General features: G+C 39.3%; 1 protein-coding gene across 44 annotated transcripts in view; it reads left to right on the top strand.

Annotated features, from left to right (window-relative positions):
• The window catches only part of sorcs2 (sortilin-related VPS10 domain containing receptor 2), a 313,031-nt gene that overhangs the window by 100,107 nt on the left and 199,718 nt on the right, over positions 1-13,206 (top strand). For all 44 annotated transcript variants that reach the window (XR_007440400.1, XR_007440398.1, XR_007440391.1 and 41 more), the window contains one exon: positions 1,513-1,580. Coding sequence is in view for 4 of the 44 variants with exons in the window: in XM_049482681.1 (XP_049338638.1) it covers positions 1,513-1,580 (68 nt within the window). In the remaining 40 variants the exon portion in view is untranslated. The remainder of the gene's footprint in view (positions 1-1,512; positions 1,581-13,206) is intronic.

The raw sequence follows: 13,206 nt of genomic DNA, 5'->3' as shown, positions 1-13,206 counted from the left end.
GCATTCTCTCATACAGTCTACTGTGTGTGTGTGTGTGTGTGTGTGTGAATTCCTCATGCTTAAACCCATTCTCCAGCTGCTCAGTGTGTGTATGTGTGTGAGAGTGTGTGGTTTCTCAGTATCAGTGGAGGAGATAGTGCTCTACTGTACTGTTCTGGTTCTCAGGCCGGACGGGTCCAGCTCTGTGAATGGGGTCTTTGTTTGTCTCTGGCTCAGCTGCAGCGCTCCATCACGCCCCTAGGGGGCAGTACAAAGGGTGAGGGGGCGGGATTCGACTCCGGGGGTCTTCCTCTGTTAACACTGCTGCACAAACCCGCCGCTGTGCTCGGGGTCAGCACCGTTCCGCGGGTTTGACCTCAGCGCCGATACCAAGAACCGTAAATCTGGACCCGGTTCAAACAACACATATACCTCCTGACTGACCCTGCAGATCCCTGTCTCACCACCAGGGGGCGCTCTAACCACTGCTATACAGTGGGTTACTCAGTGAGTGCATAAAGTTTGTAGGTGTTTCTGTTAAAGTGGCCACAGTGAGTGGAAGTGGGAGGTTGAGTTGGGGTCTCTGATTGGCTGTAAAAATTAGCTGTGTGAGAATAGCAGTTGAGGCTGTTTATAGTACGAGATACCCGGTAAACCCCCACAGGCCTCTATTGCTGTGAGTTCTTCATTTTTACCTGTCAAGGTAAAAGGTTCTGCGGTCATGTGACCATTAACAATTACGCTTTATTCTATTGTCCTCAGAAGTTATACATCATAACTGATAATGTTTAAAACATCCGTTAAACACTCAGATAATTTTACATGTTTCCAAAACAAAAATCTGTTAAATCTATTTATCTGTCTGTTGGTCTATGTCTGTCTGTCTGTATGTCTGTCTGTCTGTGTACACATCTATCTGTCTGTAGGTCTATGTCTGTCTATCTATCTATCTGTCTGTCGGTCTATGTCTGTCTATCTATCTATCTGTCTGTCTGTCTGTGTGTCTGTGTACACATCTATCTGTGTCTGTCTATGGCTGTCTGTCTGTCTATTTATCTATGTCTGTCTGTCTGTCTATGTATCTATCTGTCTGTCTGTCTGTCTGTCTGTCTGTGTAAACATCTATCTATCTGTCTGTCTGTCTGTGTAAACATCTATCTGTCTGTCTATCTATCTATCTATCTATCTATCTATCTATCTATCTATGTTTCTATCTATCTATCTATCTATCTATCTATCTATCTATCTATCTATCTATCTATCTATCTATCTATCTATCTATCTATCTATCTATCTGTCTGTTTGTCTATTAATGTATCTGTCTGTCTGTCTGCAAAACATTATTGTAAATGCAAATATTGTTCCGATTAAAGCGTGCAAAAGTTATCCTATCTGATCTCTGATTGATCTTTAATTAGACGTATCTTTAATTTAGTCGTGTCTCTCATTGGTTAGTTGGTTAATTGGTTATTTAAGTTAATTGGTCAGGTTTGAGGGAATGGTATGTCTAAATGTGTCTCTCTTCCTCCACAGGTCATCCTCATCCTCACCAAGTACTACCATGCGGATTCTACCAAGGTGCTGGAGAGCTCCCTCTGGAGGTAGGACATGCTGCTGGGTTTTTGTATCAGTGAGAGGTTAGGCTTCATTAAAGGTGCTCTAGCTGTGCTGATTAGCATGGTTAGCAGGTTAGCATGATGCTAGTTAGCTTAGCACACAAGTGAGGCTGTGGTGTTGTGGGTTTAATATTAAGTCATGTTGGAGACTCATCACTGGTGAGAGACGGCTGTATATCTGAGCTTCTCCATGCCTTAGATCTGCATGCTAGGGGAAGTGGCTAGGCTAGGCTAGGCTAGGCTAATTGTTTTCTTTCTGCTAATGCTGCTGTAACAGTGTGGTATATTGTGTAGTTTCTTTTTCTGGCTAGTTGTTGTAGAGGTAGGTAGAGATACACTCAAGTAAAGACCAGGTATACCTGGTAGCTGGTGTTCAGATGTAAGCTGCTTTTTAATGGTCAGGTTGGTTAAAAAAAAAAGAAAATTCTATAATACTCTATACGGGTGAGCTAACTGATTAACACATGTTGTTATAGTGGTCTGGCTAGTCATAGCTGGGCATGTTATGCTAACCCTACAAAAGACCCTGAAAAGACTTTTAATAGGCTAAATTCTCACACCCTATCACATCTAAAAACACAGAGACTGGGGATCCTGCAGGGTCACTATTTGCTGCAGCTAGATTCTTTCTAAAATTATACAAAATATATTTATTTTATTTATTTATTTTTTTAACAAAAGATGAATATATTTTCCGCTCTGTTCTGGTAAGAAATAACTGAATATCACCATAATAGTGAGATTCTTGAAAGCAGATCTGTTTTATATTAGCTTTATTATTTACTGTGCTTACTTATAATTGTTTGTTTTCACTTTATATACATGCAATAAATATGCCACACTTTATTATCGTCCATTTTTGTTTTTACGCTACTTTATTTTGTATTTTGTTACACTATTATTATTTTATATAAAATCAGGGTCTTGACACAATAATTGCAAAATAGACAACGTTTATAGATCTTTGTTATATTTATAGTTAATACTTGAAAATGTGGTTTGTTTAAGTATTATAATGATGAAATTAATTTCAAAACATATTGCCAAAAATATAATTTTGGTAAAAACCAAGCTTGGTCATGTTGGTTATTTAATTTTGTCAGGTTGATTATATTTAAACCAGGTTGACCATGGTGATTCGTTATTTTTCAGCAGGGATGTTTAAGTTAATTGCTGTTAGCTTAGCACAGCAGTTAGCGCTAACATACCACTAGAAAACTGCTAGCAGAAATTAATATTATCAGATGGTTTTCCTTGTTTTGTAACCACGATTTAACACGTCTTCTGAACTGAAGGTTTTTTGTCTTTAATATTCTCAGTTCTTCACTAATTAGCTAATAGCGATTAGCGCGCTAACTCTTGGCAGGCCTGTGTTTTTTGTGATTGTGTTGTTAATGATGTAGCGTGTGTTATTTTTGGACAGTGCTGGCACTCTGTAAGTGTAAGTGTAGTGCCTAAAGCATCATAGAGACGTATCGTACCCCGTCGTCTCTCTGTAAAGGGTCTGGCCGTCCTCCAGATCTCTGGGGTAGGCTCTGGTCCACGGCGCCGCTCTGCTGGTCCCAATGGGGCGTGACGGCGGAGCCGCTCGCTCCAGTAGCGGGCGGAGGTATTCTCTTAATTAGGAGCGCTGCTGGGATTTCCAGCACTGTGCGCTAATTGCCGCGCTCGCTAGCTCATTAGCGGTTAGCCTTGACCGAGCCTGGTCTGCACCATCTCTGAGCTGCGGTGGTTTTACTGGGTTTGTATGTAAATGTGTTTGTGGTTTGGCTGGTTTTGGTTTTTAAAGGTGGCGCCCAAACAAACGTGTTTGTACACTTTTCTGCGGACAACTCGTATTTGATAATAATACTGTTATTTATTATATATCTAAATGTGGATTATCATAAGTTCTGTTTTTTTATCCAATACATATCCTGCATAAAATATCCAGGATTTATCATTCATTTCATATTAGAGTTTATATGTTGACCACAGTACCCTGTCCACAGTACTCTGTTGACAGTACTCCTGTCCGCAGTACTCTGTTGACAGTATTCCCGGCCTACAGTACCCTGTCTAAAGTACCTTGTACACAGTACTCTGCCCACATTACGCTACCCACAGAACCCTGCCCACGGTACAGTACTCTTAGCCTACAGTACCCCTGGCCTACAGTATTTCCAGCCTACAGTACTCCCGGCATACAATACCCTGTCGACAGTATCTTTCCCACAGTACTCCTGGCCTACAGTACTCCTGGCCTACAGTACCTCTGGCCTACAGTACCTCTGGCCTACAGTATTTCCAGCCTACAGTACTCCTGGCCTAAAGTACTTCCCGTCTACAGTATTCCTGGCCTACAATACCCTGTCAACTGTACTGGTCCCACAGTACTCCCAATCTACAGTACTCCTGGCTTACATCATTTCTGGCATGCAGTACTCCCAGCCTACAGTACTCCCAGCCTACAATACCCTGTCCACAGTACCTTTTTCACAGTACTCCCAGCCTACAGCACCCTGTCCACAGTACCTTTTTCACAGTACTCCCAGCCTACAGCACCCTGTCCACAGTACCTTTTTTTCACAGTACTTCCAGCCTACAGTATTTTGTCCATAGTACCTTGTCCACAGTACCCTGCCCACAGTATACTGCCCACATTATCCTATCTATAGTACCCTGTCCAAGGTACTTTGTCCACAAGACACTGCTCACAGTATTCTGCTTACAGTACCCTGTCTGCAAGACATTGCTCACAGTAGCCTTGCCCACAGTACTCCCGGCCCACAGTACTCCTGGATTACAGTACCCTGTCCACAGTACCTAGTGAAGCCACGCCTCCTTATTACAGTATAGCAGAATAAGTTTTATAAACTGATTTCTGGGGGAGGAAATGTGTGGTAATATTAGCACAGGGAAAAATAACTGCTGGAATTAGACAGTTTAGAGGATAAAAATTAGTTATTGAAACATATGGTAATGGGCGGAGCTACATGTCAAACTGCAACCAGCCAGCAGAGGTGCTGTACAGTCATTTATACAGTCACTGATCATAACCACTATAAGACCTGGTTGTGGGTCTTCAAATTACATTGCAGTTGTAATTCTCGAGTGTTGTTATGGGGTCAGCAGTGCATAACTGATGGGCAGTGTTTTAGTCTGCCGTTATTTATAATAGATGTGGGTCTCAAAAGCAGATTTTAGGACATGACCTGAATTTGGATAGATTTTGAGCGCAGGGTCTGTGTTCAGCTGCTGTGTTTTAGTGTACGGACGAACTGGAATATGTACCAGATGGGAAACTGTGTTCTCTGACCTTATAAAACCCCTCATTAAAACAAACACTGCAGATGGGATTGACATGGGTTTACTGGTTTTAAACATTTGATCAAGTTATTGCTGGAAGTTAATGCGGAAAGTTGAATGTGCAAATGAAATATTTAACCAAACGTTTGGGTTGGTTTGGCTCCAACCTTCTGCAGTAATTGACTCCTTTTACACAGTATATTGTGAGCTGATACTCTTACAGAATACTTGTGGTTTTATTTAACATTATACATTACAGGTCAAAAGTTTAAGAACACCCTTTATTGTTTCCCTTTAAGCTCTTTAGGTCTTTAGAGAAGTGATTTTTTAGCAAATAATCCTGCTGGTCTGTACTAATAGAAATAAACTGTAGTTTGGAAATGGATTTTATAAAATTTCCTCTTATTCTGAAGTAAATCATCATACACTTTCATAATCATAATAAATTATAACTATAAAAAGACAGAAAAAACACAGAGAACTCTGTTAAAACTATTCAATTTCTTTTCTTTAGAGAAATTACAGATGAAGTCAGAGAGCGGTGAGGACTGTTTCCTACACCTTCAAATAAAGACTCTTAGAAACTGGAGAAAAAAAACTGCTACAGGAAGACGTCTGGCTGACCCACATGGAAACAGCTGCTTTAGCCTTTAGCTCAGATTAACATGTGCAGTAACAAAGTCACTGATAAGATGAGGGGGGGGAGAAAGCAGCTTGTTCAGAAGTTAAATTACATTTTATTTTATTTTATTATATTTTAATATGGATGAAATCTCATAACTAACTTTCACTAGGCCTAATTTTACATTTAAATATCCATTATTCAGTGTTTCAGTGTCAAAAATGGATTAAAAAGTGGGTTATTTTGATTGGTAACAGAAATTCATTTTTTTAATCAAGCAAAACCTTAATCCTAAAATGCATCCGATTTTACTGTGCATTTGTTGCAGCCCTTTATTATGCTGTGGTGGAACCGGTGCAGTGTGGTGCGAGCAGTAATGGGCGTGGTGTTTGTTCCAGTGCCCTCGTTAGTCCAGCGATGCAAAGAGTGTCATTAATTTTACATGGAGCTTCAGGAGGGAGGGGGCATATATCAGTTACACAGCTGTCTAATGACCAGCCTGACCAGCCTGAATACTAAACACACACACACACACACACACAGTGAGGGGTGGGGCCGGGGGCAGAGAGACACAGAAAATGAAAGAGATAGAGAGAGAGAGAATCAGCTGTTTGAAAAAAGCAAAAGGGCAAAAGCCTACAGTGGGCGTCAGGCTGCTGATCTCTTTTGTGTGTGTGTGTGTGTGTGTGTGTGTGTGTGTGTTTGATGTCCTGCCAGTGAAACATCTGCGTCCTGTCCTCTCGTATCTCCTGCACCCAGCTGAGCTCCTCTGTGTTCCTGTTTATTATTAGCATAGCATCGCTAAAGCTGCTAATTAATTTCATAATCATCCTCCTTCAGTCATCAAACTAAAGATCCACTTTGGACGTAATCACACACGGATATGCCCAAATACAAGCCTCCTTCACTAAATACTCACATTTTTAGGATAAGTTCAGTTCAGTCTGTACTGTTATTGTAATTAAACCCATCAGATTTGCCTTTCTTAACATCACAACTGTATCAGATTGCATTAATTGCTGTGGTATTAGTGTTTTTTTTTATTTTTGTTAAGAGCATCCCATTCTTCATTTAAAAATACGCTATAACAGCGTATATAACAGCATTAACTTTTCTTCAAAGGCTTTCCACAAGGTTTAGGAGTGTGTTTATGTATAAATTTTGACCATTGTTCCAATAGCGCATTTGCAAGGTTCACAGCCTTGAATTTGTGTATCTTGTCGGTTCACATTCACTGTAAATGTAAGTGATCTGTATCTGTGTGTAATGTGAACACAGAATCTGTTCCTGAAACAGCGTCTCACATGCTGCACATTGATACCTGTATAAACGCCTCCTTCTTCACCAACAACAAAAACCCTCATATTAGAGAGAGGAGAGGCTCGTAGCTTTATAAAGGGAAATGGATGAGTTAGCAGCTCATATGTGGAGCATCTTTTGCTGGAGTGGAGAGTAAACAGCTGCTCTGAAGTTCATGCTCAGCTCCAGGAGGTGAAAAAAGGACAGGCGGTTTGCTTTTGCTGTTTCTTTTTTGCAGCTATAGCTGCACAGCTGCACCAGGGGTTACAGTGTGGATACAAAAGAGAAGCATGTAGCGCTAATGCTAATGCATGAAACATTTATGTTGCATGTCCATGGATAGGGTTGTAGGAGTCAGGGATTAAGGAAGGGGTAATGTAGAACACAGTGGGTGAGGTTTAGTGGGTGATTGTACCCGTGTTGTAGGAGTCAGGGATTAAGGAAGGGGTAATGTAGAACACTGTGGTGAGGTTTAGTGGGTGATTGTACCCGTGTTGTTGGAGTCAGGGATTAAGGAAGGGGTAATGTAGAACACTGTGTTGAGGTTTAGTGGGTGTTGTAGGAGTCAGGGATTAAGGAAGGGGTAATGTAGAACACTGTGGTGAGGTTTACCCATGTGGTAGGAGTCAGGGATTAAGGAAGGGGTAATGTAGAACACAGTGGGTGAGGTTTAGAGGGTGATTGTACCCGTGTTGTTGGAGTCAGGGATTAAGGAAGGGGTAACGTAGAACACTGGTGAGGTTTAGTGGGTGATTGTACCCGTGTTGTTGGAGTCAGGGATTAAGGAAGGGGTAATGTAGAACACTGTGGTGAGGTTTACCCATGTGGTAGGAGTCAGGGATTAAGGAAGGGGTAATGTAGATTAAACTGGGTGAGGTTTAGAGGGTGATTGTACCCGTGTTGTTGGAGTCAGGGATTAAGGAAGGGGTAATGTAGATTAAACTGGGTGAGGTTTAGTGGGTGCTTGTACCCGTGTTGTTGGAGTCAGGGATTAAGGAAGGGGTAATGTAGAACACAGTGGGTGAGGTTTAGAGGGTGATTGTACCCGTGTTGTTGGAGTCAGGGCAGAATTCTCAGATGGAAGTAGAGAAGCTTGACCCGCCATGTGTTTGCCCACATGCTTTCTGTTTGGGAACAGTTGGTGAAAGTGGACAGTTCGTTGTGGAGCGTAAAGAGCTGTTTCTGGAACAGATGGGGATCCATCAGAGCGTCAGCGGAGCTGGAGTAATGCAGGCGGCTCCGGAGCGATCCATTACCTCGGGTGCTATTATTCATGATATGCAGCGGAGCGTCGGACGGCGGACTTCAAACGGCCAGTTCCTTCATTAGGCAGACGGGCCGTGTCTCTGCAGGAGCGCCGGTATGAATTATGCAGAAATGCAGACCTTCTGCCTCCGCTGATGTTTTAATCGTTTGGAGGTTAGCTGGTAAACAATGCTGCCGAGCTCCGAGTCCTTCAGAACCTGTCTAAAGAAGAGAGGAGGCCTTCCCTGCTTTAGAAAAGTGAATTTTCTTGCAGCGATTTTTCAATTATGAGCCAAATTCCACCAGTTTCTGCACAATAGGACTGTAGAGAATCTTACCCTCTTCCTTACAGTGGTGGTGAATGGAAGCAGCACATATAGACATTAAATTCATTGCAACGATTAGTAATTGAATTCAATGAGAAATTTGAATAATGTGTCTACAAAAATGTGTAAAAACACCAGACATTTTTTTGCATTTAAAATTCCACATTTAGTGCTTCTGTTTGATCTGAAGTGTTGAAGAAAATCAGAAAGCGAGTTACCGGAAGATGCAGTCAGGTTTGCCAGGTCCAGCAATAATCCTGCTGCCCAAAAACTTGCCTGTCAGTGGCTTAAACTAGCCCAATATCTGTCTGTTTGCCACAGACATTCACAACACAGCACATTTACACATTAAACAATTTGTAATTAAGGTTTTTTTTTAGTGGCACTGATAAATATAAAAGTAGCCAAAAAACGCAAACGCAGTAACTTTTCACCCACGACTATAAAACAAGCCCAGTTTTACAGGAAAAAGTCAAACTTGGCAACTTAGGTTACGGAGGCAATTTAAAGGTGCAATACAAAGGGAAATATTTATTAAAAATTATTATAAATTAAATAAACAATGAATAATATAGAAATAAACATTTAAAGTAAAAGTTATACATTTCTCTCTCAGTATATTTATTACAGAAAAAAAACTTCCTCACAATAGAAGAGATTGATTAAATCTTTTATTAATACATGGTCAAATGCAAAGTAACATTCTGTTCATTTTTCAAGTAAAATTAAAGAATTACCTGAAAATAATAACATCGGACATTGAAAGTGTTTTTTTTTACATTTTATTTTAAAGTGTATTTTATTACATTGTATTAAAGCAGTTTATTTAATCTACAGATGTTCTTGACAGTTTTATGATAAAGGAAATCATCCATTGCTGAATATGGTGTGTGTGTGTGTGTGTGTGTGTGTGTGTGTGTAATGATGTGTAAGCTAGTTCTGGTTTTTATTCTACACACACTCCGTCACACAGCTGGAGGTCTGTCCATCTGAAGAGTGAGATCAAAGAGCTGCAGAGGAGAAGAAGAAAAGATTCAAGTGAATCAAGTGAATCAAATGGTTGAGTTGAAGTGAAGTTGGTGTAAAGTGTGGATGAAGATTTTGAGCAGATACGTACTGTACCATCTGAGCAGGGCTTAGTAATATATCACACCTATCAATATATTCAATACTGTGTTCATACAACACATAAAAAAGAAGATAAGAACATATAGTACCAGTCAAACGTTTGGACACGCCATAAATAGTGGGTTATTTTTTCATTATTTATTTATTATTTATTATTTTACATTCTTCAAATTAGCTCCCTTATCTCAGTCAGCTTTATGAGGTGGAATTCAGGCTTTCAGTTAACAGCTGTGCTGAACTCATCAAGAGTTAATTACTTGAATTTCTTGTCTCTTAATGTAAAGTTTGAGAGCATCAGTTAAAGTAAAGTAGTGAAGAGGTAGAGTTACAGGTATACAGTGAATATACTTTACTTAAAAAAAAAAAAAAAACGTCAGTCAATCCGAAAAAAAGAATATTAAGAAGTATAAAAGTATTCTCAAGTGCCGTCAACGGAAAGACCATTAAAAACATTATAATGATGAAACTGGCACTCATCAGGACTGCCCCAGGAAAGGAAGAGCAAGAGTTTCGTCAGTTCATCAGGAGTTACCAGCCTCAGAAAGCCATCAGAAGTTAACAGCTCCCCAGATAAGAGCATCTAAATACTTCTTCACAGAGTATTTAGGTTTGTTTAACACTGTTTTTAAGTTACTACATGATTCCTTATGTGTTCCAGTTTTAGTTTCGGAATACTGTATATTAGTACTGTATTACATGTGTTTACATGTAAAGATTGGTGTCAGAAGTTGTTAATTTAGTTTAGTGTTTTAAACCTGCCTAATAGATGGCAGTGTTGTTCTTTATTGTTAGATTCCACTGTTCTGTTACTTTTAAAATTATGATAGTGTGTTTTTTTTTTATACAAATTTAGATTTAAATGTTTGTTACACGTAGTTGTGATACTTATAGTATTGCCATGTTTTTCCAGTACACAGCCCTAGACGTTTCTTTGGAAATGGTTGGGTTTTAGGAGAGATGACATTCAGTAGAGTATAGTGTTTTGTAAATTAGGTTGTAGGTGTCACACCTTAGCCTGTGTCTGTCTCTGTTTTCCTGTCTTGTGTCCCTAGCCATGTGCTTTTTTGAGCACATGGCTTTTGATTTGGTTATCCTTCTGTCTCCGCCCCAGCCCCGCCTTAGCCGTTAGTGTTGTAACCTCTTGTCTCATTTGTAACCCCGCCCCCTTGTTAGCTCCCACAGGTGTCCCTTATGTTTGCCTGTGTATAAATACCCCATGTGCTCCTTTGTTATCTGTCGTGCTTTTTGTTTGACCTTATGCTGTTACTCTGTTTAGATTGTCTTTATATGTTTTGTTTAGCCTCAGATCTGCTGTGTTTTTTGTCTTCAGTTTTCAAGGTTTGCTTTATGTAGTTTATTTCTTTATTTGTTATTTTGTCTTGTTTGTTTCAGTATTTTAGTTTATCTTCTGGTTCATAGTGTTTTGTTTCAGTTACCTTTTTGTTATATTATTCCATAGTGTTTTGTTCTTTGTTATGTTTCTTAATGTCTAATAAAAGTGACTTGCGTTTGCATCCGGCCTCCTCCTCCTTGTTACAGTAGGAACATTGTAAATAGATTTTTTTATGGTTAAAACATGGGGTTTTAGTCATATGGCTCTATCCAAGGGTTTGAGGCTTGTGTCCTGAGTGAGTTTTGGCTCTAGACGCCTCTTTTGTGTGGAAAGTTGGATCTTCTCCGGATCTGAAGGTCAGCGGGGTGTATATGTTGTATCTGGCTGGTGTCGTCTTTTGGCTGAAGGTGTGTTATTGCGCTGTGGAGGTCCTGGGTAGTCCGACAGACAGTTAAAACACAGTATATGTAGCGTGCTGTACGTAGTTTATGTATAATAGTGTTAATGTAGTGTAGGAGATGTTCTGAATGATTTATTCTCACTGGATTCAGAGACATAAAATATCCCAGAATGATCTGGACGTATATAAAGTCACATCACATCACCACGTTACTTCCTGGAAGATAAAAGTGTTCCCCCACTCTCCTTTTACATTTTACTACAGCTACAATCTCCTTAGATCTTTTCTCTGCATTATTGATGCATTACCTCAATAATTTGACCAAGACCACAAGATTAGTTTTTCCACATGGTTGTTTAACTAGTGAGAAGCTACTCCCTGCATCAGGTAGGGTAAATTGAAACGCGTTGCAGCTGAAATATACAGTATTAATCACCCATGCAGTAATTATTATTATTATTATCCAATGGAAGGCTCTTACCTATTTGCTTAGTTTTGATTTATTAGTTTTTATGTTTTAACATTTAACAACTTTCTTTCTTTCTTTATTTCTGTCTTTTTGTAGTATCCTTTTTTCTTTTGATATTCCTTTCATTTTTTACGTATTATATGTTTCACTTTTATATTAATTTATAAGTATTGTTCATCATGTTTCTTTTTTGGTCTATTACTTTTTAGGTTTTAACATTTTGCTTTCTTTGTTTTTTCTACTTTTCTCTTTGATATTTTGCTTTGTTCTCTTGTTTCTGAATCGTAATTGTTCATCCCTTTATCACAAGTCTTATATAAGTATTGTCTTTTTCTCTCTTGTTCTCCCTTCGTACTTCATTTTCCTTTTATCAATTTCCTTTTAATTCTTTGTTCTATATTTGTGTCTTTTTTATTTGCCTCTCGCCACATTTTTCTTTGATGTCTTTTTTCTTTCTTATTTTCCTTTTTGCTCTTTTTTATTTTAATCTACTATATATATATATATATATATATATATATATATATATATATATATATATATATATATATATATATTCCAGGCATTGTTTATGTCAAATATACACTAAATAGGGCGGAGCTACAGTCTCTCATTAGGGTTAATATTATTAATTGATGTGTAAAGTGGGCGGGGCCTGAATAGCAGAATTAAGCAAAATTGAGGATTGGTTCAGACAGCGTTATACTGTCTGACACCAGGGTGACAATTTTCCAATTCTTCTTCTTACACACACACACACACACACACCAGACACACACTCTCTCCGTTCTGCTTCTGTCTCTTCTTATTGACCCATTCATCTTGTCACCAGAGAAGGGAAGAGGACACCGCTGGTTGGCACCAATCAATAATGGATGTGTGAGGGTGTGTGTGTCTTAGAAGCATCCTTGCAGCTGAGAATACAGTTCCTAAGTGCAATAGAACTGTGGAAAAGTGTCAAGTTCTTGTACATCACTTTAGTATGAGTGTGTGTGTGTGAGTGTGTGTGTGTGTGTGTGTGTGAGACCTTTGTTTGACCCCAGTTTTTAGGTTAAGCAGGCTGCGCAATTCACTCCTCTCATTCCTGCACAGACATGGCATAGCTTTACTCTCGCGCTGTGTCTCTCTCTCTCTCTTTCTCTTTCTTTCTCTCTACTATGTTCTGTGTTTAAATACTACTACCACTACTACTACTACTACTACTACTAATAATAATAATAATAATACTTTTGTTACAACAATTACCAGGCTAACATGATCCAGCAGACTAAAGCCCTATCCAGACAGGATTAGTTTCTTAGGGGGTTCTGGGTAATTTTCTCTTTTATGTTTTTTTTTTTATCCTCTGTGATTTTATTCCCGTCCAGAACGATCATGTAGGTGTTTTTCTCAGACGTCCTCTGAGAAAACTACAGGCTGAATTATCTACTGTTTTTCTCTGAACTCCGTGCTCCTCCGGTAATTTTAGTCCCGTCCGGACGCACATCTCTGAGTTTCGTCT

This window comes from Astyanax mexicanus, chromosome 8, assembly GCF_023375975.1.
Source record: "Astyanax mexicanus isolate ESR-SI-001 chromosome 8, AstMex3_surface, whole genome shotgun sequence".
Lineage (NCBI taxonomy): Eukaryota > Metazoa > Chordata > Actinopteri > Characiformes > Acestrorhamphidae > Astyanax > Astyanax mexicanus.
The sequence above is the reverse complement of the archived record's forward strand: the minus strand, read 5'-3'. Positions and strand labels throughout refer to the sequence as shown.